This window comes from Rhinolophus sinicus, linkage group LG04, assembly GCF_036562045.2.
Source record: "Rhinolophus sinicus isolate RSC01 linkage group LG04, ASM3656204v1, whole genome shotgun sequence".
Classification (NCBI taxonomy): Eukaryota; Metazoa; Chordata; class Mammalia; order Chiroptera; family Rhinolophidae; genus Rhinolophus; species Rhinolophus sinicus.
Genome location: NC_133754.1, coordinates 98016945 through 98044236, shown reverse-complemented (window position 1 = coordinate 98044236; position 27292 = coordinate 98016945). Strand labels below are relative to the sequence as shown.

Here is a 27292-nt window from a genome sequence, read left to right as displayed (position 1 = left end):
AAAATCACTTAAGCATTGTATAAACATAAAACACCAAGGATACAGATGATTCTTTTAATGTTATATTTTTAATTATTTTACATTTTTTAATTCTTAGTTGTAAGAAGTCCTTGTGTTAAAAGATGCATACACACTAAAAAGGCCAGGTACCATTCCAGTAAACTGACATTAATTAGAGCAGAGATTTCGGCAGGTCATGAGGCCTGGAAATACTGATATCCAGAATGATTCATTTCTCTGTGCCAATTATCATATATAGTCTGCTTTTCTAGTCACTTTGTCTTAGACTACAAAACCTGAAGCAAGGTGTTGGATTCAAATTACATGTGTTACCTATCTGCTCACAAAAATTTGCAGCTTCTCACCGGTTAAATCACTTGATTGGATTTGGCATTATTTTTTTACTCTTAGGATGTGCACATGATTTGGGGGTTTCAATTTAAAAGTATTTGCACTTGATGGAATATTATACTCCTTAAAACTCGTATAGGTATTTTAAATGATTTCTGCTTGAACTTTGGATATCTCACATGTGGTTTTCTCTGCCTTGCACTCACAATTTCTGAGGCTGTTGTACTAACATACACTGATCCTGTTGGCAAAAAGTTTGCACTTTTCTCTGCTTATCCATGCAGAATGCTGAGCATGTTCTGCCAGGTGCTGTGCTAAGTTCTGGGACTACAAGAATGAATAAAATAATTTGTTCAAATGTAAGGAGTTTAGACTCTTAGATGAGTAGACTACAAATAGATTAGCAGAAAATCATTGGTAAGTACTTGCTCACTTGCTCGGTGGCTGTCTGTTTCCATTGAAAAGGAGGGCATGGACCTTCTTTGTCTTATTCTCTGCTGTTATCACTAGCACATAGTACATAGTGAAATCAGTAAGTATTTAAGTAAATGAATGTGTTAAAATAGCGTTATACAGAGGGAGCTTTGGGAGCGCCAAAGGGACATCTTCTTACTTTTATATGTGGATATTGGGCTGGAGGGTGGGATGAGGGTATCACTTCAGAGGTATCAGAAAAAATTCCTTGAAAATGAGCTGAGTCCCAGGGGATAAAGGAAAATAGGTAACAGTGGGTTTGGGGGGTGTGGAGGAGTTCCTACATGATGGTTGAGGAACTTCAGGTAGTTCCCCCATGCCAAGAAGAAATCAGTCTGTGGAGGTATGCAGCAAAAATATTTGAAGGGCCTTGTAGAGTGCATTATTTATATATTCCCATTTTAGTGTCTGTAACAAGGCGCTGATTTCGTTTTCACTTGTCCATCTACTCCAACTACAATGGTAGCTCATTGATGCTCAAGACTACATCTGTCTGTCACCCAGGTGCTCAGCATAATCGTGGGGATAGAGCAGCTCCCCATTCCAGGAGGGAATGAACCAACGAATGAAGAGTAACAGCAGTGTGAACACTGCAGTAATTAAGTCTTCTGGATGGTAGGGATGTCAGGAAAGTCGCCTATAACCAGGCTGGGCAGAGTCCTAGTCAAGGGCTAAACTAATGGTGAGTTCGACAAGCGTCTCACCTCAGAAACAATACCAGAATCCTGAATGTGTGTGTGTGTTTGGGGGGGGGCGGGGGGGTTCAAAGTGCCTTCCTAGCAGGAAAGTGAAGAAACACAAATATAGGCACTCTAGAGTTTCCAGGTCTCAATGCGCACGAAGGGAAGGAGCCTGGCTGGTTAGTTACGTGATACCTGGACTGAAAGAGAGGAACAGACTGTTGGGTCGCACTCTGCGGCCAGGCTCCGCAACAAGCGACACCAAAGCGCAGAGGAGGTGCTGGTACTTCCCAAGAGCGGAAAGCGGAGGCTGTGTCCCTGGGAGTGCGCGGCCGCTACGAGCGCAGAGCGGCCGCGTACTTGGCACTCCAGGTGGCCCGGCGCCCAGCGCTGGGACCGCGACATTGAGGGCGGAACCCGGCATGTCGCCCTCCGGGATCGCGCCGGACCCAGTTCTCAAGAGCACCCGCGAGCGCAGGCCGCCAGTGGAGCGTCTCCTCTCCACTGAGGGGTGGCGTGGCCGTGGGGGAAGAAGGTCTGGGGCATGCCGTTTCCCCTCCATGGCTCCCCTCCAGCGGGACGGCCCCAAGCTGCAGCAGGGCTTCCGGCCGCTCTCTTCAGTAGACGATTAGAAGGCGCAGCCGCCTCCGAAGGCAAGCCCCTCCCGCCTCCCGGTCACAGCCGCTGGGACCCGAGAGGACAGCCGCCGCCGCCGCCGCGGATTTTTCTCTGGGCTGGAGGGCGGCCCAGTTCCCGGAGAGGTGAGCTCGGGAAACGTTCTGGGCTCCTCCACTACTTCCGGGAGACGCTGAGATAACAGGCAGTCCTTGGGGGACCCCCATCTCTTCTCCGATTGGTTAACGTCTCTCTTGCTGCGCTCCCCTAACTGGTGATTGGTTCAGATTCACCGTCTGTCACCTGCTTGCCTGTGGGAATCTAGGTCGCTAAGGGAAGCGTTACTGGAGGCTCGGTTGGGAAGAGGTTGGTTGGGCCCTTGAGCGCAGTTTGTTTATTGTAGTGGGAACCGTACCCCGGCGCGAGCTTAAGTCTTAACGGCCAGGAAAGGAACCAGTAGCCGGACGGAGGGCGGGGGTGGTGAGAAAATGCAGGTTTCGAAGTAAACTGGGCACACCTAACCCTGGCAACATCCGAATGGGAACGGGATAGGAAGGGAGGCCTTCGAGAGAGCAGTTGTAATCCCAGGAACAGAGTGACAAGGGAGAAGGCAAGGCCTAGTGTCTGTTGGTGGAGAAAGGGCCTCGCGGGAGATTTTCATGATCTAATTGTTTGGGAATCTTATTTTCTAGGTGAGGTCTAACAAAATCCACCGGAGATTTTGCTTTGATTTTGCAGTAGAGTTGGGAGACTACCAGCAGTTCCTAGCCTTCAAAGAGACAACTTATTGAATAATTTAACTCTCTTTTATTGCTTCAGATGGGCAGGTCGCAAAAACACAAACCATTGAAGGATGGATACCATTGCATATATTAAAAGCATGTTGAAAGGAAAATAAGGTATTCAATTTGATTTAATTTGTGGTTAATTGTACGTGAGAATAACCTTTGAGGAGAAGCTCTGAAGTTTTGAATACTATTAGGGTAGCTTGATTTTATGATAGGTTTCAAATTCTTAAATTGTTTAATACAAAAATATTACTACTGTACTCACCAAATATGCTCTTTGCTGATGGTCTAGTTCTGATTATCTGAAAATGCAAAGAAATCTTGAGCCTTTAGTAATTTTAATTTGCATTTGGATAGTGCTACTAGATCTATCCTTAATTGATGTAATAATCGCTGTAAAAAATCCTGGAATTTTAATTTAATGTTAGAATAAGCATGAATTTGGATAGTTGCTTACTCATACAATAGTTTAGACTTGTAGGGTAATTTCACTTTATATTTAAAGTAGTTTGCTTGTGAAACACTGAGTCAGAGTTGGAACAGTGGCTTCATTGGCAACCTAGTCATTTGATCTTCCAGCATCCCTTAAGTCACGTGCTATCTATTACATACCATAAATTGTCAAGGAATAGTTTATTTCATCCACAGAACACCCAAATTAGCTCTTAAATGTAGACCTGGCCCTACCCTGGAAAATTCTGACCGAGGATTGGGGATGAAATCTGGGTATCTATATTTCTTTAAATTTTCTCAAGTGAGTTTGATGTACCCTCCCCATTGAGAACTGTTGCTTAATGACTTACTAAATGTATTTAAGAAATTCGGAAATATGTATGAAACAATTTCCTCCCTTGATTTCCTTAAGTTTAAAAGTAAACTAGGGAAGACATTTAAATATAATCCAAAAAGAGTGTTTGCCTAGGCAGGGCCAGGAAGTTTCACTGGCACTCAGAAAGCTCTGGGACTAACCGTTCCAGGTCTAGGATGAGGTTTGGGGTGGGGCGGCACTTGAGCAGTCCTCAGAGCCATGCGGTGAGTACTGTTTCCTGTTAGGTTTAAGGAGAGACCAACTCCAAGTCTGCTCAGTAGATATAGTAGGCTAAACCATTTTTACCTCAGCAAAGTGCAATGGATGGGGGTGGGTAATATTACATTTCTGAGCTTTATTTTGGGAAGAATACCCTTGCTGGAAATAAATGCAAACAATACCCTCCTAATAGCCTTTTGCTTATTAAGTAAAGAATGTGTATGATTCAAGCTTAAAATTTGTATGCTAACGTGAAGCACCCAGATATTTGAAACATCACTGAAGGCTTTTAGATCAACTTTATTGGATACTCAAAGGATAAAACTGAGGTAATCACTTCCGTATTCAGGTATGGGAAATGTGTGGTGAAACCAAATCCAGTCTGACTTAAATAATGGCTTTAGGTAAAAAAGTAGGTCCAATTGTGTTCTATCTCATAGAAGCTGTTTTTCATTTTATATGTAAGTTCTTCACTGCAAGATTTGGCACATGAAATATTTGAGTAGGGGACAAAATTTAAGAATGAAAATTAAAAAACTGTAAATTAAAAGCATAAACCGTGTGTAGTGCATGACTAACACCTTGATTTTTATATATATTGGAACAGAAAGACAGTATGAATGAACCTAGATCTAGATCAGATGATGGTGGTGAAGAAACCTCATTTCAAGACCATCATCGTGAAAATGAGAGAAGATGGCAGCAAGAGCGTCTCCACAGAGAAGAAGCCTATTATCAGTTTATTAATGAACTCAGTGATGAAGATTACCGGCTAATGAGAGACCACAATCTTTTAGGCACTCCTGGTAAGAGAATGGGTAAAAGAGGAGATTCTTTTTTTATCACTATAAGGAGGAATTTCAAAATAAGGAGAGTTTTTCACCCCTTTTTCTCTATCCCAAAATCTAATATACTGTTTCTGTGAGTACTTAAGAACTTTTTACCATAACAAAATAGAAAATCACTGGCTTAATTCTGTATTTTATATGTAGGTAAGAATATTGGACATGGAGCATTGTTACACAAATGCCAAACTAAAAGGTTAATGTACATAATAGTGTCAAATCAGTTTCTCTACAGTAGTCCCTACCACCCCATCCACGGTTTCACTTTCTGCAGTTTTAGTTACCCATGGTAATAAATAAATTTCATGCCATTCTGAGTAGCATGATGAAATCTTGTGCCATCCAGCTCCCTGGACTTGAATCCTCCCTTTGCCCAGCGTACCCACACTGCATACACTTGCCGCTGAGTAGCCATCAGATCGACTGTGGCAGCATCGCAGCACTTGTGTTCAAGCCACCCTTATTTTACTTAATAACGATCCCAAAGTCATTCACATAACTATTAATTACAGTATATTGTTATACTTGTTCTATTTATTATTTTTAAAAATCTTTTACTGTGCCTAACTTATAAATTAAACTTTATCATAGGTATGCATGTATAGGAAAAAGCATAGTATATATAGGGTTCAACACTATGCAGTTTCAGGCATCCACTGGGGGTCTTGGAATGTATTCCCTGCAGGTAGGGGGGAATTACTGTATTTAAAACCCAATTGTAACTCATTTGAGATATTGTAATTAATTTATTTAGCTAAATTAATAACTCCCCAAAAGTCCTGTGTTCTCCATAAATTTTTTATAAATTCATTACACAGATGAACTCATTGAAACTTGTATGTTTGTCTAGTATATTTTTTATATTGCATGTTTACATATTGTATATTGATGATTCATACTGAACTATGGAGGTAAAATTCAAGTAAATAAAGATTTGATGTTTTCTGTGGAAATACTTCCTTCTTAATTTTTTTTTAAATTAAGACAAAAATCCATGGAATTATAACTTATAGATTCCTAAGTGTATCAACTGAGAGCACTTTATTAATTATTAAAATTAAATCTTAATTTTAACAAAACATTAATAAATTAAACATAACCAAAATGATGGGTATTTGCATCATTTAAATATTTTTAACTTTGATTTACAGAACATGATGATAGAATGTCTTCTACAGATTGCTAAAGATTAGTCTCACCCTTCATGAGTTATAATAAAACTTAGTAATTTAAAATTTTTATTTTCAGTGTCAGTGAGCAATTTTTCATTGTTTTAGGAGAAATAACATCAGAAGAACTACAACAGCGGTTAGATGGAGTCAAGGAACGACTAGCATCTCAGCCTGACTTGAGAAATGGGACAAATACCAGAGGTACTATAGACTCTTTTCCGTAAGGAACAGATTTGATTGGAGCGATTGCAGAAATGAACTTACTGGATCTTGTACAATGTGGTTATTTTTCATATTTTCCAGTTTTGATATGCTACTCAGCTAGTATATATGTATTGTACGCAAAGCAGTATAGTGAGGCAATATAGGACAGGTTGAATACAAAGATGTCCTACACAGATTGCCTTCAGGTAGCTCATATATATAAGATAGTATGCAGTTAATTATCAGCATAGTTGTTTTTAATCTTAGAATGTACACACTACTTTTTTTAAAGTAACGTAACTACACTTAGCTAAAAATTTATGCAGAGCGATACAGAAAGACTGAGTCAGGAAACCTGTTCTTGTTGCTTTGTTTTGTTGTTTTTGTGTTTGCTTTGTCATTTTAGTGAACAAACACTAAGTCATAGTATAAGAAGTTCTGATAAAAAGCAAAGTGCTTGTGAAAAGAATTCAAACTAAACATGAAGTATGTAGAGTTAAAAATAATGTCCCTCTTACCGGTTTCACTTCCTTCCCCAGAGGTATTCATTACTAGTAGTTTCACATGTAATATTAAGATCGTTCTATTAGTTAGGGCACAGACAATTAAAAACCCAGAAATGCAATGGTTCAGTAAGATAGAGGTTTATTTGTCTTTCATGTTAACAATCCAGGGAAGACAGGCAAACTTTGCTCCACAAGTCCTCCTGGGAGCCAGCCAGCCAGTGAGTTTTTACAACTGTGCTGTTCAGTGCAGTAGCCACATGTGACTACTCAACTTCAAATGAAATAGAATTTAAAATGGAGTTCCTCAGTCATGTTAGCCACGTTCAAGTGCTTAATAGTCACATGTGGCTAGTGGCTTCTGCATTGGACAGGACAGATATAGAACATCTCCACGATGACAGAAACTTTTATTGGACACTGCTGCTCCAGGGTACTGTTTGCACAATCAAGCTAAGTCACAAGCATATCTAGATTCCATCTGGCAGGAAGGAGAGCCAGGCTCCAGCCTGAAAGTGACATATCACTCCACCCCCGTCCCATTGATGAGAACTTGGTCATATGGCCACACCTAAGTGCCAGGTGTCCACAGGCCCATTCACAATGAAAGAAGTGTAGGAGAGGTTTAGATAAATAGTGAACTCTGACATACACCCTTACCACTACATTTTAGTAATTAAAGAAGGAAGTAGCATTTAGAATGACTAATGTTTACCTACCTTTTACTCATTTTCCAAATTAAAATGAAAATTGGATATTAGCCCTTTTTCTACTTTATGTTTAGATATGTAAATTGTTTATGTTGGTAAGACTGGTAATACTGGTCCTTTGTTTTAATTGAAAATGTACTCATCGAATGTAAAATAGCTTATACCTTTTGAATATGGCTAAAGTTGCTATTTATTTTGTGACACCAGCAGCTGATTAACAGCTTTAATGTCAACATTTTTAAAAGTTTTTTTATGAGAGAATGAAATGAAACCCAAGCAATCTCATTTAATAGCTGTTTTGGGATAGAACAGACTTTAAGGTTAAAGTCTGTACATGTATGTGCATTAGGATGCTTTTCATTCAGTTTTGCACTTTGTGTAATCCACTGATTAAAAGTGGAAAACTTAAGCTTACCTGAATAGCAGTATCAGGTCAAAGTAGTTTATCAGGGACACATTTATTTCAAAATTAATTCCTTCGACAATATTAATTGACAGTCTGATTTATACCAGATACTGTTGTAAGGTGGAAGATTTAACAGTGAATCAAATAGGACAAAACCCTTAGTCTTCATGGAGCCTACACTCTAAATGAACAGAACATGTGTTTTGTTATATTACATATAATGGCTACATTTATTGAGTGCTTCCTATGTGCCAGGTAGTCATTTTATATACAGTATCTTTATTTTATCCTCATGATAACTCTGACATTTATATTACTATCATCTCCAGTTTACAGGTGAGGATACAGCGATAGAGAACTTAAATAACATGCCTAAAGTTTCCCAGTTTCCCCTGAAGACAGATAATGTAGTTCTAACATGGTGTTCAGAAAGCCAGATTTCTCAGGATGTACATTTTTGGCAGTTCCTGAGAAACAGGGTGAAATTCCTACGGTTACAAAAACCCCTACTTGTAAAAATGTTGATTGAGTTACCTTTACCGGAAGGATTCCACGAATTTAAGATGCATGGTATATAAATTTTGCCACTGTATTTTGTTGATATTGCCATATGAATAAAACAATTTAATTACACAATTTCGGTATTGGAAATATTTCTCATTTGCCAGTAACAGGCATATAGAAAGCAAGAGTGAGGATTTCTTCTCAGCTTGGCATAAATAGTATTTAAAATTTTATAATATGTAAGTATGTATTCTACTATGCTCATGGTATACACCTTTGAGGAAGTTCAGTTTTTTTTTTTCCATTTTTCATTCATTAAAATGCACAGAGGATTAATTTAATAAAAGCTTTATGTTATAAGCTTTCAATAAAAATCTAAGAACAGATTTTAAAACTTGATCTTAAGTTGATTTGGTTTGCTTTCCAGACTCAGAAGTCCCTAGAGAAAATTCAAGTGAAGATTCTCTGGTTGAATGGTTGAATTCCTTTCATCGCACAGGAAATGCAATTCGAAGTGGACAAAATGGGAACCAAACGTGGAGAGCTGTGAGTCGAACAAACCCAAATAGTGGAGAGTTTCGGTTTAGTCTGGAAATCCACATAAATCGTGAGAACAGAGGATTTGAAATTCGTGGTGAAGATTATACAGGCATTCCACAGTCAGGTATTAACAGAGATCATACTACAAATAGGCAGCAAAGATCTACTAGTCCTGTGGCTAGGCGAACCAGAAGCCAAACCTCAATGAATTTCAGTGGTAGTAGTTCCAGCATTCCAAGGACTAGACTTGGCTCAAGGGGGCAGAATTCAGGAGAAGGATCTTTCTCAACATCGGAAAGGTTAAGAAACAGAACTGGGGGAGCAGTTGGCATTCCTAGAACTGGAGCACCGCAGGCCAATTTCAGTAGCCACAGAAACCGGTCTGGGGGTAGTGAACTCAGGCAAAGGGAGGGGCAGCGATTTGGAGCAGCACATGTTTGGGAAAATGGGGCTAGAACTAATGTTACAGTGAGGAATACAAACCAAAGATTAGAGCCAATAAGATTGCGGTCTGCATCCCAAAGTCGAAGCCGTTCGCCAATTCAGAGACAAAGTGGCACTGTTTATCATAATTCACAGAGGGAAGGTAGACCTTTACAACACAGCGCTAGGAGGTCTGTTAGGAGGAGAGGTATAACTCGTGTCTTTTTAGAACAAGATAGAACACGCAGAGGTACAGCGTATACCCGGTTCTCTAACTCAAGGCTTGTGTCAAGAATAACAGTAGAAGAGGGAGAAGAATCCGGGAGCTCCTCAGATGCTGCACGACATCCAACAATCACACTGGACCTTCAAGTGAGAAGGATTCGTCCTGGAGAAAACAGAGATCGGGACAGTATTGCAAACAGAACTCGCTCTAGGCTAGGGCTCGCAGAAAACACAGTCACTATCGAAAGCAATAGTGGCGGCTTCCGCCGAACTATTTCTCACTTAGAGCGGTCAGGTGTTCGAACCTACGTGAGCACCATAATGGTTCCTCTTCGCAGGATCTCTGAGAATGAGCTTGTGGAACCATCCTCAGTGGCTCTACGGTCCATTTTAAGGCAGATCATGACGGGATTCGGAGAACTGAGTTCTCTGATGGAGGACGAATCCGAGTCAGAGATGCAGAGACGTGCTCAGCATTCACCAGAGACGCACTCAGAACTGAGTGACCTGGGTGCAGCCAGTGACACCGGCCAGCACCGGGAAGGTTCCTCTCAGGGCAGGCGGGCCCAAGAAGGCAGCGTGGCAATGGGTGGTGAAAGTGAGACCACCCAGCCGCACACCCGAAACGGCGGGAGCAGAGGTGGTAGGCAGCCGCCACACTCCAATAACGTAGTTGAGGCTGGAACACTACCTATTCTTCGCCTGGCTCACTTCTTTTTACTAAACGAAGGTGACGATGATGACCGCGGACGTGGTTTAACCAAAGAGCAGATTGACAATCTATCCACCCGGAACTATGAGCATAGCAGTACTGACGGTGAACTGGGGAAAATCTGTAGTGTTTGTATCAGTGACTACGTAACTGGAAACAAGCTCAGGCAGTTACCTTGCATGCACGAATTTCACGTCCACTGCATCGACCGCTGGCTCTCAGAGAATTGCACTTGTCCTGTGTGTCGGCAGCCTGTCTTGGGGGCCAGTCCAGCACGCACTGGGGAATGATGGGGCCATTCAAACAGTGCATTTTAGTCGAGTTGAGTAGGCAAACCATTCTTCTGTTGAGTTATTTGTGATGAGCCGACCAGGATGAAAACTAACAGATTATTATAGTTTGAACTATTTTTGTGTGTGACTGTTTTTTTAACTTGTTAAAAAGAGAAAATTTATATGAGGTTTAAAATGCAGATGTTAAATTATCCAAAAGTACTGAATAGTTAATATTGCTAGAACCAAATAACCTTTCAAATGTTTTTATTTTGGTAATTTTGTCATGCTAAGCACTTTTGTATACACTGCACAGTTCAGTTGATTAAAATCAATCTTCTTTTTCTTAATAGTACACCAGACTTTACTTGGAATTTCAAATTCCAGGGGCTTAGTACTATATCCAGATATTGGTGTCTAAATAAGCCTTTCATTAACTTTTTATTCTAAGGACAATATATTTTCATGAAAGAATGTTTGGCTGAATGTTTGCTAACTGTATTTAAGTTACTTGAAATGTTGAATTTAATCTGCAGCATACCAGATGTGTATATATAGATATATAGTTTTAAGGTTAAAATATTCAGTCTAAAAATTACCAGTTTGGTTCTTATTTAAGCTTTTAGGTTAATACTGCAGATGGCACGATATTTAATATTTACAGGATCATCTCTGGGAGGAAGTGGAATGAGATATTTAAAAATAGAGATAATTTACTGAAGCGTCTCTGACAATCTGACTTATTAGACAACAAGCAATATACAATATTGAACAAGTATTTCTCGATTCAGAAATGGAACATGGACATTTTAGAACATAAAGGTTATTTAACTTGAGTTCAACCTTTTTGTGACTTTTATGAAAGTGCAAACAATTCTTTGGATTATATTAAGTAAAGTATACAATATGCATGGATTCTCAGATTTCATTTTAAAGTCTAAAAAAACGTCTATAAAGAATCAAATGCATAGATAATATGTTAAGTTCACTGGGAGGCCAAAAACTCCAAATGAAATGAAACAAAATATCTTTAAGAGAATGTAGAATTTATATAAACACAAAGTATGCATTGAAGATCTATTTCTACCAATAAATATTAAAAGAAAGCTGTATGTGAACTTTTCTGTTGTCCCACTGTGGTTTATTCACTCAAAAAAAAAAAAAAAAAAATACAAAACACACACTTATTTCACATCTATTAGGTGCCAGGCAGTGTTTACTAGTGTTGAGAATTCAGCAGAGGATTGAAAGATAAAGCCCCAGTCTTCACAGGAAAGACAAATCAATTGACAAAATGAATTACTATTGCAACTTTCATGTCTGTTTATGGATATGTGACACCGTCTTCCTGTGATGATGCTGCTTGAGCAAAACCACTAGGACACATACCTCAAGCACAGATTCTATGGGATTTAGATACATCTAAGATTTCATTTTTCTTTATGATTCATCATTACATTCAGTCCAATAGATAAGATGCATACACAGGAATTGTTCGGGAGTACATTTAACCTGGAGTGGAAGGTTTTATTAAAGGTCATGACTTGGTTTGGAGTAAATGATTTCTGTAGTTCAGTTATGGGACATAGGACTGCGAAGTTTGATTTGAAAGCTTTAAGTACCAGACTAAGGGATTTTTACTTTACCTTGCAGACTTTGAGTGTCTCTTGATGAATTTTAGTGGTGAATGGTAGGGTCATTTTTCATGTTTCAGGAAGATTGGTGTGGTACAGTGCTCAGAATGCAATGGACCGAAGAGCAAAACCACCAATAAAGGAATTACTGTGATAGTTTTTATTATCAGTTCTCATTATCAGTTGTTATCTAACCTAGTGGTGTCAACGAAATTGGAAAGAGGGAATAAAAATGTTGGGAAAAAAAAAAGACATTTGGTTTCCAATTCAGTATGAAGAGGTGGGAGACTCATTTATTCACAGATGGAGAATCACCTGAGAGAGCTGTTACAAGGTATGAATTATGCCAATGTAGACATTTATTTTTTTAATTTTTTTTAATTAAAGTTTATTGGGGTGACAATTGTTAGTAAAGTTACATAGATTTCAGGTGTACAATTCTGTATTACATCATCCATAAATCCCATTGTGTGTTCATCACCCAGAGTCAGTTCTCCTTCCATCACCATATATCTGTAGACATTTATTTTAAACAGCCCTATTCACACGCTCTGATTTCAGTGTTACCGTTTGTCCCCAGTATGATGAGAGAGTAAGTCCAGCATTTATTGCTCATATGGAATATTCCTCAGGAAGTTCTACCTCCCCTGGCCTGAATAGTTAGGAAAATGAAGAGGAGAGTAGAAAAAAGGGGAAATGGAAAAAGTAGGGATTAACAAAAAAAAAAGCACATTGATTCTTTGACTTAGTCCTTTGCAAGACACGGTAGGACAAGCATGTGAGGAGATCCCAAATACACATTTAAAATAGAAGCAAATGGTGTACTGTATGGAAAGTTCCCAAAAAGCAGCAGGAAAGCTTAATGGATTTTGTAAACTGATATCCTAGTTGGGAACAAAGAAGCATTTTCTTTAATATTTTCATTCATTCCCAGTAAACAACACATGTGACAAATCCAAAGCCTCATTATCTATTTACAGCTACATATTTAGCAATGATTGATTGTACCCTTTATGGTTCCAATGTAGAAAGGAACAAGTAGTTTAACATTCTTCATTTGAATATTATGTTCCATGTCATGTTCTTAGAACATGTTCTTTATAGTGTGGCTGTCTTACAAACTATTATTTCTAAACTGTTAGCTTCCCGACTGCTTTCCTACATAGTATATCCTTTTACCCTGTTTTCTTGTTTCCCAGATTTTTGTAGTTTCAAGTAGCATTGTTATGACCTGTACTTGATTGTCTTTTAGTCACTCTTATGAGGTCATTTTCTTTCAATATTTAATATGTATTAATAATTTAAACCTGCCAAGATCTCCTTGAGGTATTATTGCTACTTAACATAGTAAGTGGCAGAGTTTAAAAGAATCAGTCACAGGACCATTTGCCTCCAAAGCTTATGGTCTTCCCCCTTCACTGCATTCTGGAGAAACGGAAGTGCCATGAAAAGTTTTCAGTTGAATTTACTCTTTTTAAAGATATTTTTTCTAATTTTGTAGCTTTGTTGTATCATGTTTCTGTGATTACCCTAATTTACATATGCAAATACATCCTTTCCGTCTCACTAATGAAGAGGAGGACTGATATTGAAAGGTACAAAACAATCTGTATTGTAAAGAGGAATCCAGAAAAGGGATGAATGTGGCATCTGAAGATGCTGTGTTAAGGGCCAGAGTTAATAAGCTGAATCTGGGGCACTTCTATGAATCTTATTCCCAGACAAAAACTTAAAATGAACTTCTGATCTTCCTGTATCTCTGCTTGAATAAACTCTGGCCAGAGGAGGAAGACTTGTGTAGAAATAGCACTCAGTGTGAAGGGAGTAGTCAGTATTCCCTCGACGTTTGCGGCAGGTTCTCTTGGGGTCTCTCTCAATCTTGTGTAACATTGGAAATCAGAGAGCAGAGATAATTGTTAACATACACACACGAGATGATTTCCCAGGAAGCCAATCCGTCTAATCATTGAGGAGGCCAAATGTTCTATGTTCCAAATGACACGATTACCAATAAAAATGTCAGTGGAACTGTCTCCTCAATCTGTAGCGATGGATTGTGGGCTCTTTTCAGTGATCATGAGTGTATTACGTCCTGAATATATCTGCCCTTGTGCTAACTGGGGATCCATAGTTACTTTCAGCAAGTTTTGTGTGTGTTTGTTTTATTTTGAGCATTAAATCTCGGAAGATTCTGAGCCCCTATACTTTTGCCCCTATACTTTTCTTCCTTTTTTTTTCCCCCTTGGTAAATAATCACATTTCTTCTGGGGAAAATAAACCAACAAACAACACTTTCAGATGTATTTTACCTCCATTGTATTAATGTCGTATTTGAAAGTGGAGTTACCTCTTGTCGTCCGAGTACATATACATCCATCCTCACACATTAATTACAAAAATGCTCCTGCTTAACCATAGTCTGTCTTCTGTGCAATTCCAAACGTTTTCACATTCTCCCCGATGGGAGACAATCCAAATTCATTTGCAGCTTCTGTATTGTGAAGTGACACAATTTAGCCACTCTTTTGAGTTCAGTTTCTCTGGATGGTTTCCATTCCTCCATTAGCTTGGATTTCATCAGGTTTAATTGTGATGCCTCACCATCCAGCTTATGGGATAAATGATAAATGTAGCTTCTTGCTACTTGATAGATTGAACTGGAATAAAGATCAAACTAAAAAGGGGGAAAGGAAGTGTCACTGATGAAATGGATTACTGGAACAGAATACACACCACATCCTCCTGAGCAAGCTTAGTAGGATGAATGATGGAAAGAGTGTCTCATAAGCATCTCTTTGTTGACTCACTTATCTGGATGTAGCTTATGTAATTTACCCAAGGTCACATGGCTGGTTAGAAGCAAGGTAAAATAGCCTTGTAGTTTTTTAAATGTCTTACCATATTAATTACAAATAATTTTTCAAAGCTCTGACCCTACGTGTTCATTGTCAAAAGACATCTAAGCGTTGGTCTTAGAAGGTTAATGACTCAAGCCCAACAAAGGGAAAGACCTCTTCTAACCTATTTGGGACAAATGTCCTGAGCCATGCGGGACTTGACGTTTTAGGGCTTCGGGAATTTGGAGCTGATTTATCTTGTTACTCCAGGCACTTGGTCCAGTTCCAAAGCTGGTTTGGGAGGGCTCAGGCCTCAGTTCTGCAGCTCTCTGTTATGAATGAGTATTGGTCTCTGTTCACTTTTGCAGTAATGTAATAGCTTGCTGGAGCAGCGCAGGTTTCAGATCAGAGATACTGACAGGTACAATGAAAGTGTCGTTTCTGACATTTCTCATGAGCATTCAGACAAATACCTTAAGGTTATACTCCCATATTAGAGTGAATACATTCAAAAAACAAAATAAACTAGGGACATTGAGCCTGTTATATGTAAACCCCAAATATAGACTCAGAATTTCAGGCCCAGGAGAAGATGGAGGGTCTCTTCAGGCCCTCAAGAGCCTGCAGTTGACATTTTTCTCTCAGTAAGTTGCTAACTCTGCTTTTAAAGACAAAAGGTGTTATTTCCCTTTCACTACACACTCAGTATTATGTCTATTTAGGTCTCTGAGAAGTGGACACCAGGACTGGATTATACGTAGCAGAGATTTATTGGGGAAATGCCTGTTAATGATGAAGGGGGAGGGAGCAGGAGTGAGGAGAGGAGTTCCAGGCTAGGATACAGGTCTGACAGCTAAGAAAGGAGCAGGAAAGGAGGAGGCTGGAGTGTGTGCATGAGAAGCCTCAGGCTGCAGTGAAGTTCTGCGGGCATCTGGGGGGGGGGGGTCCCCCAGTGGGCAGGAATGGCCCGGCTCTGGCACCTCCTCAGTCTGTCCCTGGCTGGGGGTTTGGGGGGGCAGCCTGGGGGGAGCATGGCCTGGACCTGAGTGCCGGCTGTCATTCGATATGCTCACAGCAGGTTCCCTTGCATGGGGCACCTCATGACCACCACACATTTTAGCATCCTTCGCTTCTAGAAACAATCACAATTTCGTCCTGGTTTGCTCTGAATCCTCCCTTGCTCTCCAAAACCACCTGCACCACCATTTTTCTGGCTCTTGATCCCAGTTGCCATCAGATAAGTTAATATTGTTTGGCTCGTAGCTCAGCTTTCTCTTGTCCACGTTAAATAATCTTATTCCTTTCACTGCTATCCTTGGAATCCTCTCAGGTTTGCCAAGCCCCTTTGCCAAAGCCCAGAACTGCCTTCCATATCAAAGGATGCTCTCTGAGAGTCAATTTACAACAGTGATTGGGAACACAGACTTTGGTGACAGATGTCAGCTCAAATCCCAATTTTGCCCCATGACAGCTGGGATGACTTGTTCAAGTATTTTAACTTTCTGGTCATTTTCCTCACTTGTGAAATATGAATAACAATCACATCTCCCTAGTGGGATTAAATGAGATAATTTTAATGATTCAAATGTATACCCTAAAAGTCCCTGGCGCAGGGGAAGTGCTTCATAGACAGCATTAAATTGTACTGACATTGTACACAGTCCTGAGCTTAATAAGGATTTCTGTTGCTGACTCATATCCTATTTGTCATCCATTTGGCTGAGTACCATTGAGGTACTTTTGCTCATTATTTGTTCTCAGTAAGTATCTGTTAGTGTGCTACTTATGTCTCTCTCTTCCTTTCTGAATGTATCATACTATTTTCATTCTTGAATTCTTGCTCGTTGACCCTCTCTTTCCAGCTATTTTGCAAAGTCTGTGTTTCTGGGAAGTTAAAAGTCTCTCTCTCTCTCTCTCTCTCTCTCTCTCTCTCTCTCTCTCCTTCTCTCTCTCTCTCGGCTGTGAGACAAGAGATAAGAAGCTGCCTTATATCATTGTGAAAATATTCCATCTCTGAAGTAACAACTACTGCCTTTTCTGGATTCATAACAGTTCCTAGGTTTTCAGGAAGCTTGCATAGCCACAAAACTCTTTGATCCTTATTTCATGGATAGCAGTATATTGAAAGGTAACTCCCCAAATCTGGTCATGATCCACATGTGATCTTGTCCCATTGCCAGTGATGTGGAAGGGAAGGGGAGGGTGCCAGCCCCACTCTGGAACGCTAATAATAATAACCAGCCACAGCATCATCATTTTCTATGACGTTCATTTGCCCAAAGAGATTTCATGCTTATTGTGTCATCTGCTATTTCAAGCAACTCGAGAGTAGGTTGGGTAAGAATTACTTATGCTTATTTTGGAAGAAACAGAAGTACAGGGAAGTGAATAACTTGCCCAAGTCAACCAAAAGGCCAGTGACATTGCCAAAAGCAGACCTTGGTTCCTCAAATTCATAACTGGAGGCGCTCCAATTTGTCCAGACCGCTAAGCGTGGCAGGCTAGGGCTCCATCAGCAGAATCAGGGCAGAATGGCCGTCTTTCTTCCACAGTCCTGGGCTCGAGGATCACAGACCTACATAGGCAGCTTCTCTTTGTGCTTCCAGGGGTGAAGAAGCAATCAGTTCCTGAAGCTTCCAGACACATCCACAGCTGGGACAGTGGGTGCCAGTCAAGTGGCTTTCAAGGGATGAAACCAAACTTTTGGGTAGAAACATAAAATCTCAGGCATTTACTAGGCTTCATGTTAGTCATGAATTATTTTAGGAATCTGAGCCCAAGTCTGCCTTTTAGTTATACTACTCTTAAGCAAAATCATTAATAATTCTATCCTCCAAGGGATCAGAGGCCCATATATGGTTGAGTATATTTAACCCATGATTAGTCGCCTCACGTATAATTTACAAGCAATTCTTTACAAAAATAAGCCATTTTTCCCTTAGTGTCTTAATATAGACTTGAATCAAGTGCTTTACTGAGGTTGGCAGGAATCTTATATCTTAAATTCCAGCTGTGCCATCAGTAACAGAATATTCTCACTTTCTTACCTCCTCCCCCGTCTCCTCATTCATCTTCTGCCTTGGTTATTATTGATGCTCAGCAACCCTTTCTCCATTCACTTGGGGAATTACTCCTCATCCATTCCATGTGGTCCTGGTGGGGCTGCCAACCATAAGGCCCCTTTCACTTTCTTCAGTGGGGTGCAAACGTGACCACATTCACTCAGTCAGCCCCTCCATCCCATGGGTCACGCGGCAAGTGCATGGCTGACTTTACAGGAAATCACCAAATTGTTTTCTGAAACAGTCGTACCATTTGCATTCCTACCAGTAATGTATAAGCCAAGGCCAGGTACATGATTTGCAAACTAACATGTGCAGCCCATTGTTCGAAAGTAGGAAATATAAAGCTATTTTTTTTTTCCTGCAGTCTCTCTCTTGACTTGTCATGGTGTTTTTTATTTGCCATTCATACTATTATTAGCATGAATTTTACTGCATTTCAACTTTATACTATGCAGTGCCAATGTAGTGTGTGTGTGTGTGTGTGTGCGTGTGTATTGTTTCCTGTATATTATGATTTTTGATATCTAAAAAGCCTTTATGGCTGGGAAGAGACTGCTCCTCCCTGGGCTAGCCAATTCATAACCTCCTACGGAACCATTAACCATAGACTGTTCACTGGGCCAGCAGCTGCTCATCTGATAGGGGCCCATTTGAACCTAAACGTCTGTAAAAGCAAAACAAAACAAAACAAAACAAAACAAAACAAAACAAAACAAAACAAAACAAAACACAAAAAGCCCATCAAGTGCAGTTGCATACCATTCTGGTGACTGTTGATCTTGTAACTGCTAGTTTGGGTGCTTTCCTTGGTTTCAATCCAGGGGCCTAAACCCTCCAAGTAAGCCATCGTTTCAACCAAATGTGGCAAATGCTGAGACCCACATCAACTCCAGTGGGTACCCACTTGGAAAGGATCCCCAGTCCTATACCCCTGACCAGGAGCTCACCGCTGGAGATGACCTCACCTCAGACTCACCGTTGGAGATGAGTTTGCCTGGTGCCAGAGCCAACTTCACCCTGGACCCCACGATCTCCATCCAAACAATGCCCATGGACCGCCTCTCCTGAGACACAGGTTGGACACGGGACCTCTTTGCTTTTCTGCCTTTGCTAGTAGGGATTCTATTATGTTTCTAAGTGCACCGTTTGCTTAGCCCATGATCTGGTATATTCCTTGCTCTCTGTTCAAACGTACACCCCTACACTCCCATGCCTACAGGGGAATCTGGTAGAAGTTACTATGACCTCTGCCATTCTAAAAATTACTGGAGATTGTTGTTTTCCCCAGGAGGCACCTACTTCATCAGTCAACACCTGACCCCCCAATATCTTCTAGTACCCACCTCTAGCTTTCTGCCACCATCTTACACCTTGCCTTCCTGCCCCAGGACCTGTGAGTACAATAAGCTTCATTTTGTCCTGAGCTGCTTCTCTCTGGCTGCAGCTGGCTGACCATCTCTGAAGAATGGAAAACAGCCAGTTTTCGGTCCAAATATAAGTGCTATTAGCTTGTATGTGGAATTCTGTTCTCCTGGGACACTGCAAACACTATACCCGAATAGGGCCGCAAGGAACAAACTGGCATATTATGACTATCTCCTCTGCTTGCATGCATTTTCCATTGTTTCATTGGACTTCACTTACAAAACACTAGTTCAAAGGTAAAATTATTATTAATAACTTCAAGACAGTGACAGCAAAGCATTAAATCAAATGTGGGGCCCTTCTGAGAATGGTGCCCAGGAACCCAGCCTGGTATGCATGCGTTCCAGTTGTTCCAGTATGGTCGGGCTCTTTGATTTTAGCCATTTGTATGGAGGTGACATAGTATTTCATTGTGGTTTTAATTTGACTTTCCATGATGATTAATGACGTTGACTATCCTTTTCTGTACTTGTTGGCTCTTTATATATTTTATCTCTACGTACAATTATAAATCTTCACTTATTTCCCTCCATTGGTTTATCTTCTTATTATTGAGTTTTAAGAGTTCTTTATGTATTATGAGTATTAGTCATTTGTGATCTATATCTAGCTATGTATGTGCATCTATATATTTGTATCTATATAGCTATCTATATAGATACACGTATGTGTATATAGATATGCATGTGTAGATGCATAAGTGTTTTTTCCTCCCAGTCTCTGACTTGCCTTTTCGTTTTCTTAATGGTATCTTTGAAGGAGAAAGTCTTTAATTTTGATGAAATCCAAATTATTGATGTATTTCTTTTATGGTTCATGCTTTTTGTGTCTTACTTAAGAATCTGCCTATTTCAGGATCACAAAGACCTCCTTTTTCCCACTTTCCTTCCTCCTCCTGCTTTAGCTTTTATGTTTAAATCTATGATCCATTTTGAGGTTGTTTTTTAGTGTGGTGGAAGGTTAAGGGTCCAGATTACTTTTGTTTTTGCATATGGGTACTCAATTGTTCGAACACCATATGTTGAAAAGACTATCCTCCCCACTGAAAATTAGTTGAACATATATGTGTCTGTTTCTAGGTTCTCTATTTTATTGTGTTGTTTATATCTATTCTTATGCCATTCCACAATGTTTTGGCTATTCTAGGTCTTTTGTGTCTTCATATAACTTGTAGAACCAAATTGTTAATTTCTATGTAAAAGAATGTTGGGATTTTGATTGGGAATGCATTGAATCTAAAGATCAATTTGGGGAGAATTGACATCGTAACAATATTGAATCTTCCAATCTATGAACATGGTATATATCTCCTTTTATTTGATTCTTTAGTTTATCTCAGCAATGGTTTGTATTTTTTAGTGTATTTTGTATATTTTGTTAAATTCATGACTATTTCAAGTTGTTTGAAGTTATTGTAAGTGTCATTTTTCACTATTTTAATTTCCAGCTCTTCATTACTAGCATATAGAAATAGAAAATTGATTTTTCTATTTTGATCTTATATTCTCTGCCCCTGCTAAATTCACTTATTATAGTAGTTTTTTTTAAGTTCCTTATTATAGTCTATGTACTGATCATGTCATGTGCAAATAAAGTCATGCTTCTTCTTTTTCAATATGTATGCCTTTTTTTTTCCTTGTAACACTGTCTGGGACCTCCATTAGTTTTAGTTATCTGAAAATGTTTTATTTCCCTCTCATTTCTGAGGGATCTTTTCTCTGGATATAGCATTCTGGGTTGACAGTGTTTCTGTTTCAGCATTTTAAAGATTTTGCACCTTTGACTTCTGGCCTCCATGGTTTCTGATGAGAAAAAAAAAAAAGATGTACGTTTGTGACATCTTTCTCTTGCTGCTTTCGAGATATTTTCTTTATCTTTGGTTCACAGAAGTTGACTACAATAGCCATAGGTTTAGTTTTCTTTGAATATATTTTGTTTGCAATTTAGTTAATTTTTTTGCATCTATAAGCTTTATCACATTTTGTAAATTTTTGGCCAGTGTGTCTTCAAATATTCTTTATGCCTCATTCAAATTCTCTTCTTCTTCTGGGTTTATTATATGTACGTTAGTCTGGTATTTTCCCACAGGACCTTGGGTATATTTCATCAGGATGTTGACATAAAAGAATAACTCATGTGAAATGTCTAAGTAAATAATAAGGTCCAAGTAAATAATAAGGTCATCTTTAGAAAAGTTACAAAAAGATGTAGTGTTGTGCATGTATTTGTGTGTGTAAGAAGGGAGACGATGGCAGCTTGCATATCACCTCATGTTGGTATATGGCTTAGGACCACTAGTACTAGAGACAGACATACTGGTTTCAAATTCTGGTTTTGCCACTGAATAGCTGTGTTACCTTGGGCAACTTACTTAGCCTCTTGAAGCCTGTTTCTTCATCTATAAAATAGGGACAATAGTATACCTACTTTATAAGTTGTAAGGGAAAATGGAATTTTGCTGTTGTTTGAGTTAGCATTTTTTAATTAGTGAGGCTAAGCATCTTTTAATGTATTCATTGGTAATATTTTTTCCCTGTGAAAAATATGTATAAATATAATATATATATTTATACATATTATGTATAGTTGTTGAATTTATAAGTATTATATATTTATATAATAGTATTATATATTTATATATAATAAATATATTATTATATATTTATTATATATAAATATATATTATGTATATTAGTTGAGTTTATATTTATTGGGTTATATAATTTTTCTTATTAGTGCGGATATGTTATAAAGTTAAAATATTAAGATGTCTCATTTTAAATATATATAAATACTATTACTGTTTTGTTGATTTTATATATATATACATTATATATAATTACATATATAATATATATATATTATATATATATTTCTTATTTCTAGTCGGCTTTTTAAAAACTTTGTTTATGGATTTTTTTCTCTGCCAATTTAGTCTACTTATCACATCATCCTTGACTCCTCTTTTGCTTTTGCCGGCACATCCGTCAGCATATCCTATTGACTCTGCCTTCAATATATTCAGAAACAACCCGTTCTCATCATCCTCATTCACTGCTACCACCCTGGTCCTAGCCATTGTTCTCTTTCAGTGAGATTATTGCAACAGCCTCCTAACTGGTCTGCCTGCTCCTGATTTTGCCTCCACTGATTCTATTTTCAAAACAAATAGGGACATCCCATTAAAATGTAAATTAGATCATGCCACTTCCCATCTAACTTGAAAAAGCCAGGGTCCTTATAATGGCCATCAAACCTCTGTCCCTGGCTACCTCCCTGACCTCATTTCTGGTTATTCTCCCCTGTGCTAACTTTACTTCAGCCACTCCTTACTATTTCTGTAACAAGCATCCTCCCATTTCACGGCTCTGTATTAAATGTTCCCTCCGCCTGGAATGTCCCCCTTCCATCACTGCATGGCCAACTTCCTCACCTTATGTAGTCTTCACCCAGATGTCATCTTTGTAGTGATGTCGTCCCTAAACAGTCTATTTGAAATCGCAAACTCCTGATCCCACTCACCTTCCTTGTTTCCTTTTTCTTTATAACACCGATTACCAACTAATATGCTTATTGTCAGTCACTCTGCACTGGAAGTTACCCTCCACGAGAACAGAGATTCTTGGCTGGTTTACTGCTTTATCCACAGCAATTTGAACATGGGAATGGCTTAATAAATGTTTGTTTAATGAATGAATGTATTTAGATATTTCATCTACCTGTAATTAATTTTTATGAATGATTGGCGATAAGAATGTACCTTAGCCATTTCCCTCCTAAACAGACGGCCAATTATTACAATACCTTGTATTTAATAATCTATCCCCCATGCTATCCCCACTCTCTGCTTAAAATAAAGCCTAAATAGAACATCTGTTTCATAGAACAGTTCTATTTCTCTACAAGTTTTTTTTAATATTCTAGCTTTATGGCATCCTTTAATGAAGTCTGGCCTTATGAACGCTGAAGTGGATATAATGATTCTGTATTCTCAGGAGGAATTTTACCCTAGTTCTCTGCCATTTCATATGACTCATTCTCCTCTGGATCTCTGGAGTTTTCTGTTTCATGCTAACTGAACAAAGAATCAGAATGTTGCTGCTGATGATGAAGAACCCATAAGTCCACCAGCCATGACATCTGTTGGGTAAGGGAGGTGGTGAACAATAACAAATCAGGTAAAATTATGAGTAGTAAACCATTTTTAACGGCCCTCAATTGTAGCAGCTACTGCACGACCTCCAGCTCCTCTCAAAGTCTCCCTGTGAATGAGTCTTCTTCCTGTGAGTCTCCTGGGAGCGTCTCACATGTGCTTGTAAACAAGTTCTCTCAGCTCCCACCGATGCTCTAAGGTACAACGTCAGTAAGGATCTGATATTGGAATGGTCATACCTTAGATCTATCAACTCTGGAGCTGCCCTCAAGAAACAACTTCCTGAAGAGCAGACTTTGAGGATTGGGTTATTTTCTACAATATTTGTGGATATTAAATGAGCAGGGTTTGGTTTGCTCAAATTGTTTCAGTCATGTTACATCTTTAAACATCCAAACCTACCTACAAATAAGGAAAGAGACCAAGTCACAGTGACTTTCCCCAGCAAGATTATATGTTGCCCAATGGAAATGAGACCCACTGATCTCTGCTACTCATTGTGCCCAAGGACCCTGAGTTAAGAGGCAGTAAAGGAAGGCGGTATTAGAGTTCTCCAGAACCCTGTGGGGAACTGGAAAAGGGTAAGATAGCAATGCCACACCACTGTTTACTAGACATGCCAGCATTGTACTACCTTTTTGTTCACATCTTGGATCCTGTCCACTTATATTGGAATTTCAAGTTTCAACTCAGCACACCCTCTTAGGGACTCAATGAAATTTAAAAACAAGAAACACTGACAATAAGATTATCATCACAGGATACAAATTTGGTCCCAACCGAAACAATGCCAGAAGCACTTCCAGCAATCATTAAGAAGGCCTTTGGAAATACGACTAAAATTGATTTGCAGCCAAATAAAAGCTAGAATTCATCCAAGTCCTAAAGGAAAACATGCCTAAAATAAATACACAAACTAAAATGATCATTTTGCAGCAAAGCATGCTAATAAGAAGGCTGAATCAAAGGAGAGACTTTAAATGTTAATTACAAAATGTTACTACTTTCCCAACAGTGGAGAGGTTGGGTCATCAGATAATTCAGTCCACCAATGAACTTTCAACATTGTAGTGTCAGCAGCATAGGAAAGCAGAAAAGGAAAAACAGATTTATTTTTTCTCATTTTCTGGGTCAGGAATTTGCATGAAAATTGGTTAGGTTTATTTACCACATTTCAGTTACATTTACATTTTAGAAACAGCAGCACAGAATATGAATGGAAATTATACTTTTCGACCACCAGCTCCCACAATGCATGTGGAGAGGCTGAATTTAGACTAAGAGAAAGGGTATAATTTAAGTTAAATGAGGAGGAACAAGTGCCATGATGACCTTCACCTGCTGGAGCATCCGCCAGATTTTGCTTACAGGTTACGGCCCCCTGGAGCTCTGTGTGACTCAGGTAAACTCAGTCGCAGCAAGCAAAGGGGTGTTTAGCTCTGGATTCTGTAGCGAGTAGAGATGGACATCACAGGAAGTGGCTCTCGAACGCCAAACACTTCCCATTATTTCTGAAGAGGCCGTCCTTTTGAGCACTGCAGGGTCAGCCTTCCCTAGTCCTAGCTATTGTGTGCCAGTATGTGAGAAACCAGCCTCAGACTGGGGACTCCAATTTTTCCAGGGCCTTGCTCATCCTCTGTCTGCCTTGTGGTTCTTTCTTGCTTTGCAGACAGGGTGGGGAGATGGTGGACCTGTGCCACCCCATTGCCACTGATTTTCCAGTCCTCTCGGTGCCTTTCAGAGGACTTCTACTTAACAACTAGAATAAAACACCCAGATTATGCCCTACTCACAGCCCTATGCCCAAACAAAAAGGCCCACATCTCCCTTCTCCCTCTCATCTGGTTGTCATGGCATCAGTAGAAATTCATAGATAGACACTGTCCCCCCTCTAGCCTTTATTTATCTAAATCTACTCATCTTGGAAGTCTCTACTTTTTCCAGGAAGCCATTTTTGCTAACTCCAAAAGGAATTTTTCTCACTCACAATTCTCTCTCTCAGGGCTAGAGTAAGATCTTCAGAGAACTGGGGCTCTGAAAGGCTTTGATGCTCCTTCATTGTAATTCAAAATAAAAACAATTCTAAAATATAAAATATGTGTACAAAGGTCTAACTAGTTCCCCCCCCCAGTAATTGATATTTAGATGATTTTTTAAAGATCAAATTCTTTAAAAAATGATCTTGTCACACCCCTGATGTGACAGTACTCAAATGATCCAAAGCTGTCTGTTGGATTATCCACCTGTGTCCTTTCCTAGAAGGAAAGTACGACGAGGTCATGGACTGTTTGATTAATCACTATCTCTGAAGTCTAGAATAGTATTCACATATAACAGGTAGGTGCTCAATTTGTTCAACTAATGAATAAAAGGGAAATTGAGCTATCTTCAAATATTTTAAGAACTTCATGTGGTGGGTGTGTAGGTGAGGATACTGGCTTGGGTTTTCTCCTTGCTTCTTAAGAGCAGGACCTATGTGTGGGAATTATTGGGACTAAACATAAGAATTTTCTGACATTTAGAGTTGGTCAACATTACCTTCGGCAGCCTTGTGAGGTAATGATCTTTCCTTCAGTGGAAGCACTCAGAGTTAGAAGAGCATCTGTCAGGGGTTCCCTTCTTACAGAAAGGAGTTGGAAGAGATGACTGTATTAGGCAGAATTATGCCCAGCCCCCCGATATCTATGTCCTAATCCCTAGGAGTGTGACTATCACCTCACACAGCAAAAAGGACTTTGTAGATGTGATTAAGAACCTCCAAATGAGATTATTCTGGATTCATGGGGGTGTGGATAGGTGGGTAGGCAGTCTGATCACAGGTGTCCATAAAGTCAGAGACCCTTTCCCCGAAGTTAGTCAGACGATGATGTGACGGCTCAGAGAGCTACAACACTGCCGGCTTTGAAGAAAGAGGAAGGCGGCCACAAACTAAGGAAAACCATTGGCCTCTAAAAAATATAAAAGCCTCCCCCCGCCCTGACACACCCAGAAAGGAATATAGTCTGGCTATCACTTTGATTTTTTTGTGTTAAGTTTTTGACTTGTATTGGAATTCTAAGGTACAGAGGTATAAGCTGATAAATTCATGTGTTTTAATTTATTGAGCTTGTTGGAAAATTAATATAATGATCTTTAAGGTTATGTGCCAGATTCCATAATGCTACATTGTTGGAGAAAGCATTGGATTAGTACCAGGAAAACAATTCCAAAGGGGAGGGTTATTGGACATGGAAGTGGTTTATCAAGCAGATTGTGAAATCTCCATCTCCAACGAGCTTAAAGATGGGAATGGGTGAATGTGACCTGTCTAAATGAATTCCTACTCCCTGGAGTCTTTAAAAGGAGTCCAGAAGCAAAAGAGGCAGGGTTTCTGTAAGACTGTGGCAAAATGCATACATTTATTTATTTTTTTAATTCATTCATTCAAATTGCCTTTAAATGAAAACAATTTTCCTTCTGCATTTATCTATTATTTATTTATTTATTCAAATTGCCTTTAAACGGAAACAATTTTCCTTCTGAATGCTTTGGTGTTTTAGGTGAAAATGTTCAAATTGAAGCAATTTAAAACCTCTATTTCCTATTTGGCCTGAGATGAAATTTCACAGAACATATACTTATACAACGTAGCCATTGATATTGTACCCAAACTGAGCCTGTCATTTGACGTTGAGTGATTGAGCAAGGCTGCATATTTATTTCCATCCCAGGGTCTGTTATGATAGAA

General features: G+C 39.2%; 1 protein-coding gene across 6 annotated transcripts; it reads left to right on the top strand.

The window, feature by feature from the left end:
- The first annotated feature begins 1986 nt into the window (after window positions 1-1986).
- RNF6 (ring finger protein 6) lies at window positions 1987-11569 on the top strand. Of its 6 annotated transcripts, none has more exons than XM_019736586.2 (6): window positions 2009-2266; window positions 2940-3019; window positions 4543-4741; window positions 6058-6153; window positions 8707-8825; window positions 9472-11569. In XM_019736586.2, exons 3-6 carry the CDS (start codon window positions 4552-4554, stop codon window positions 9538-9540), a joined length of 474 nt encoding a protein of 157 aa, XP_019592145.2. In that variant the 5' UTR covers window positions 2009-2266; window positions 2940-3019; window positions 4543-4551; the 3' UTR covers window positions 9541-11569. The 6 variants fall into 6 exon arrangements, with proteins under 6 accessions (XP_019592142.2, XP_019592145.2, XP_074186149.1 ...); XM_074330048.1 differs by lacking the exon at window positions 2009-2266 and adding an exon at window positions 2413-2486; XM_074330049.1 differs by lacking the exon at window positions 2009-2266 and adding an exon at window positions 2513-2812.
- Window positions 11570-27292: the final 15723 nt, after the last annotated feature.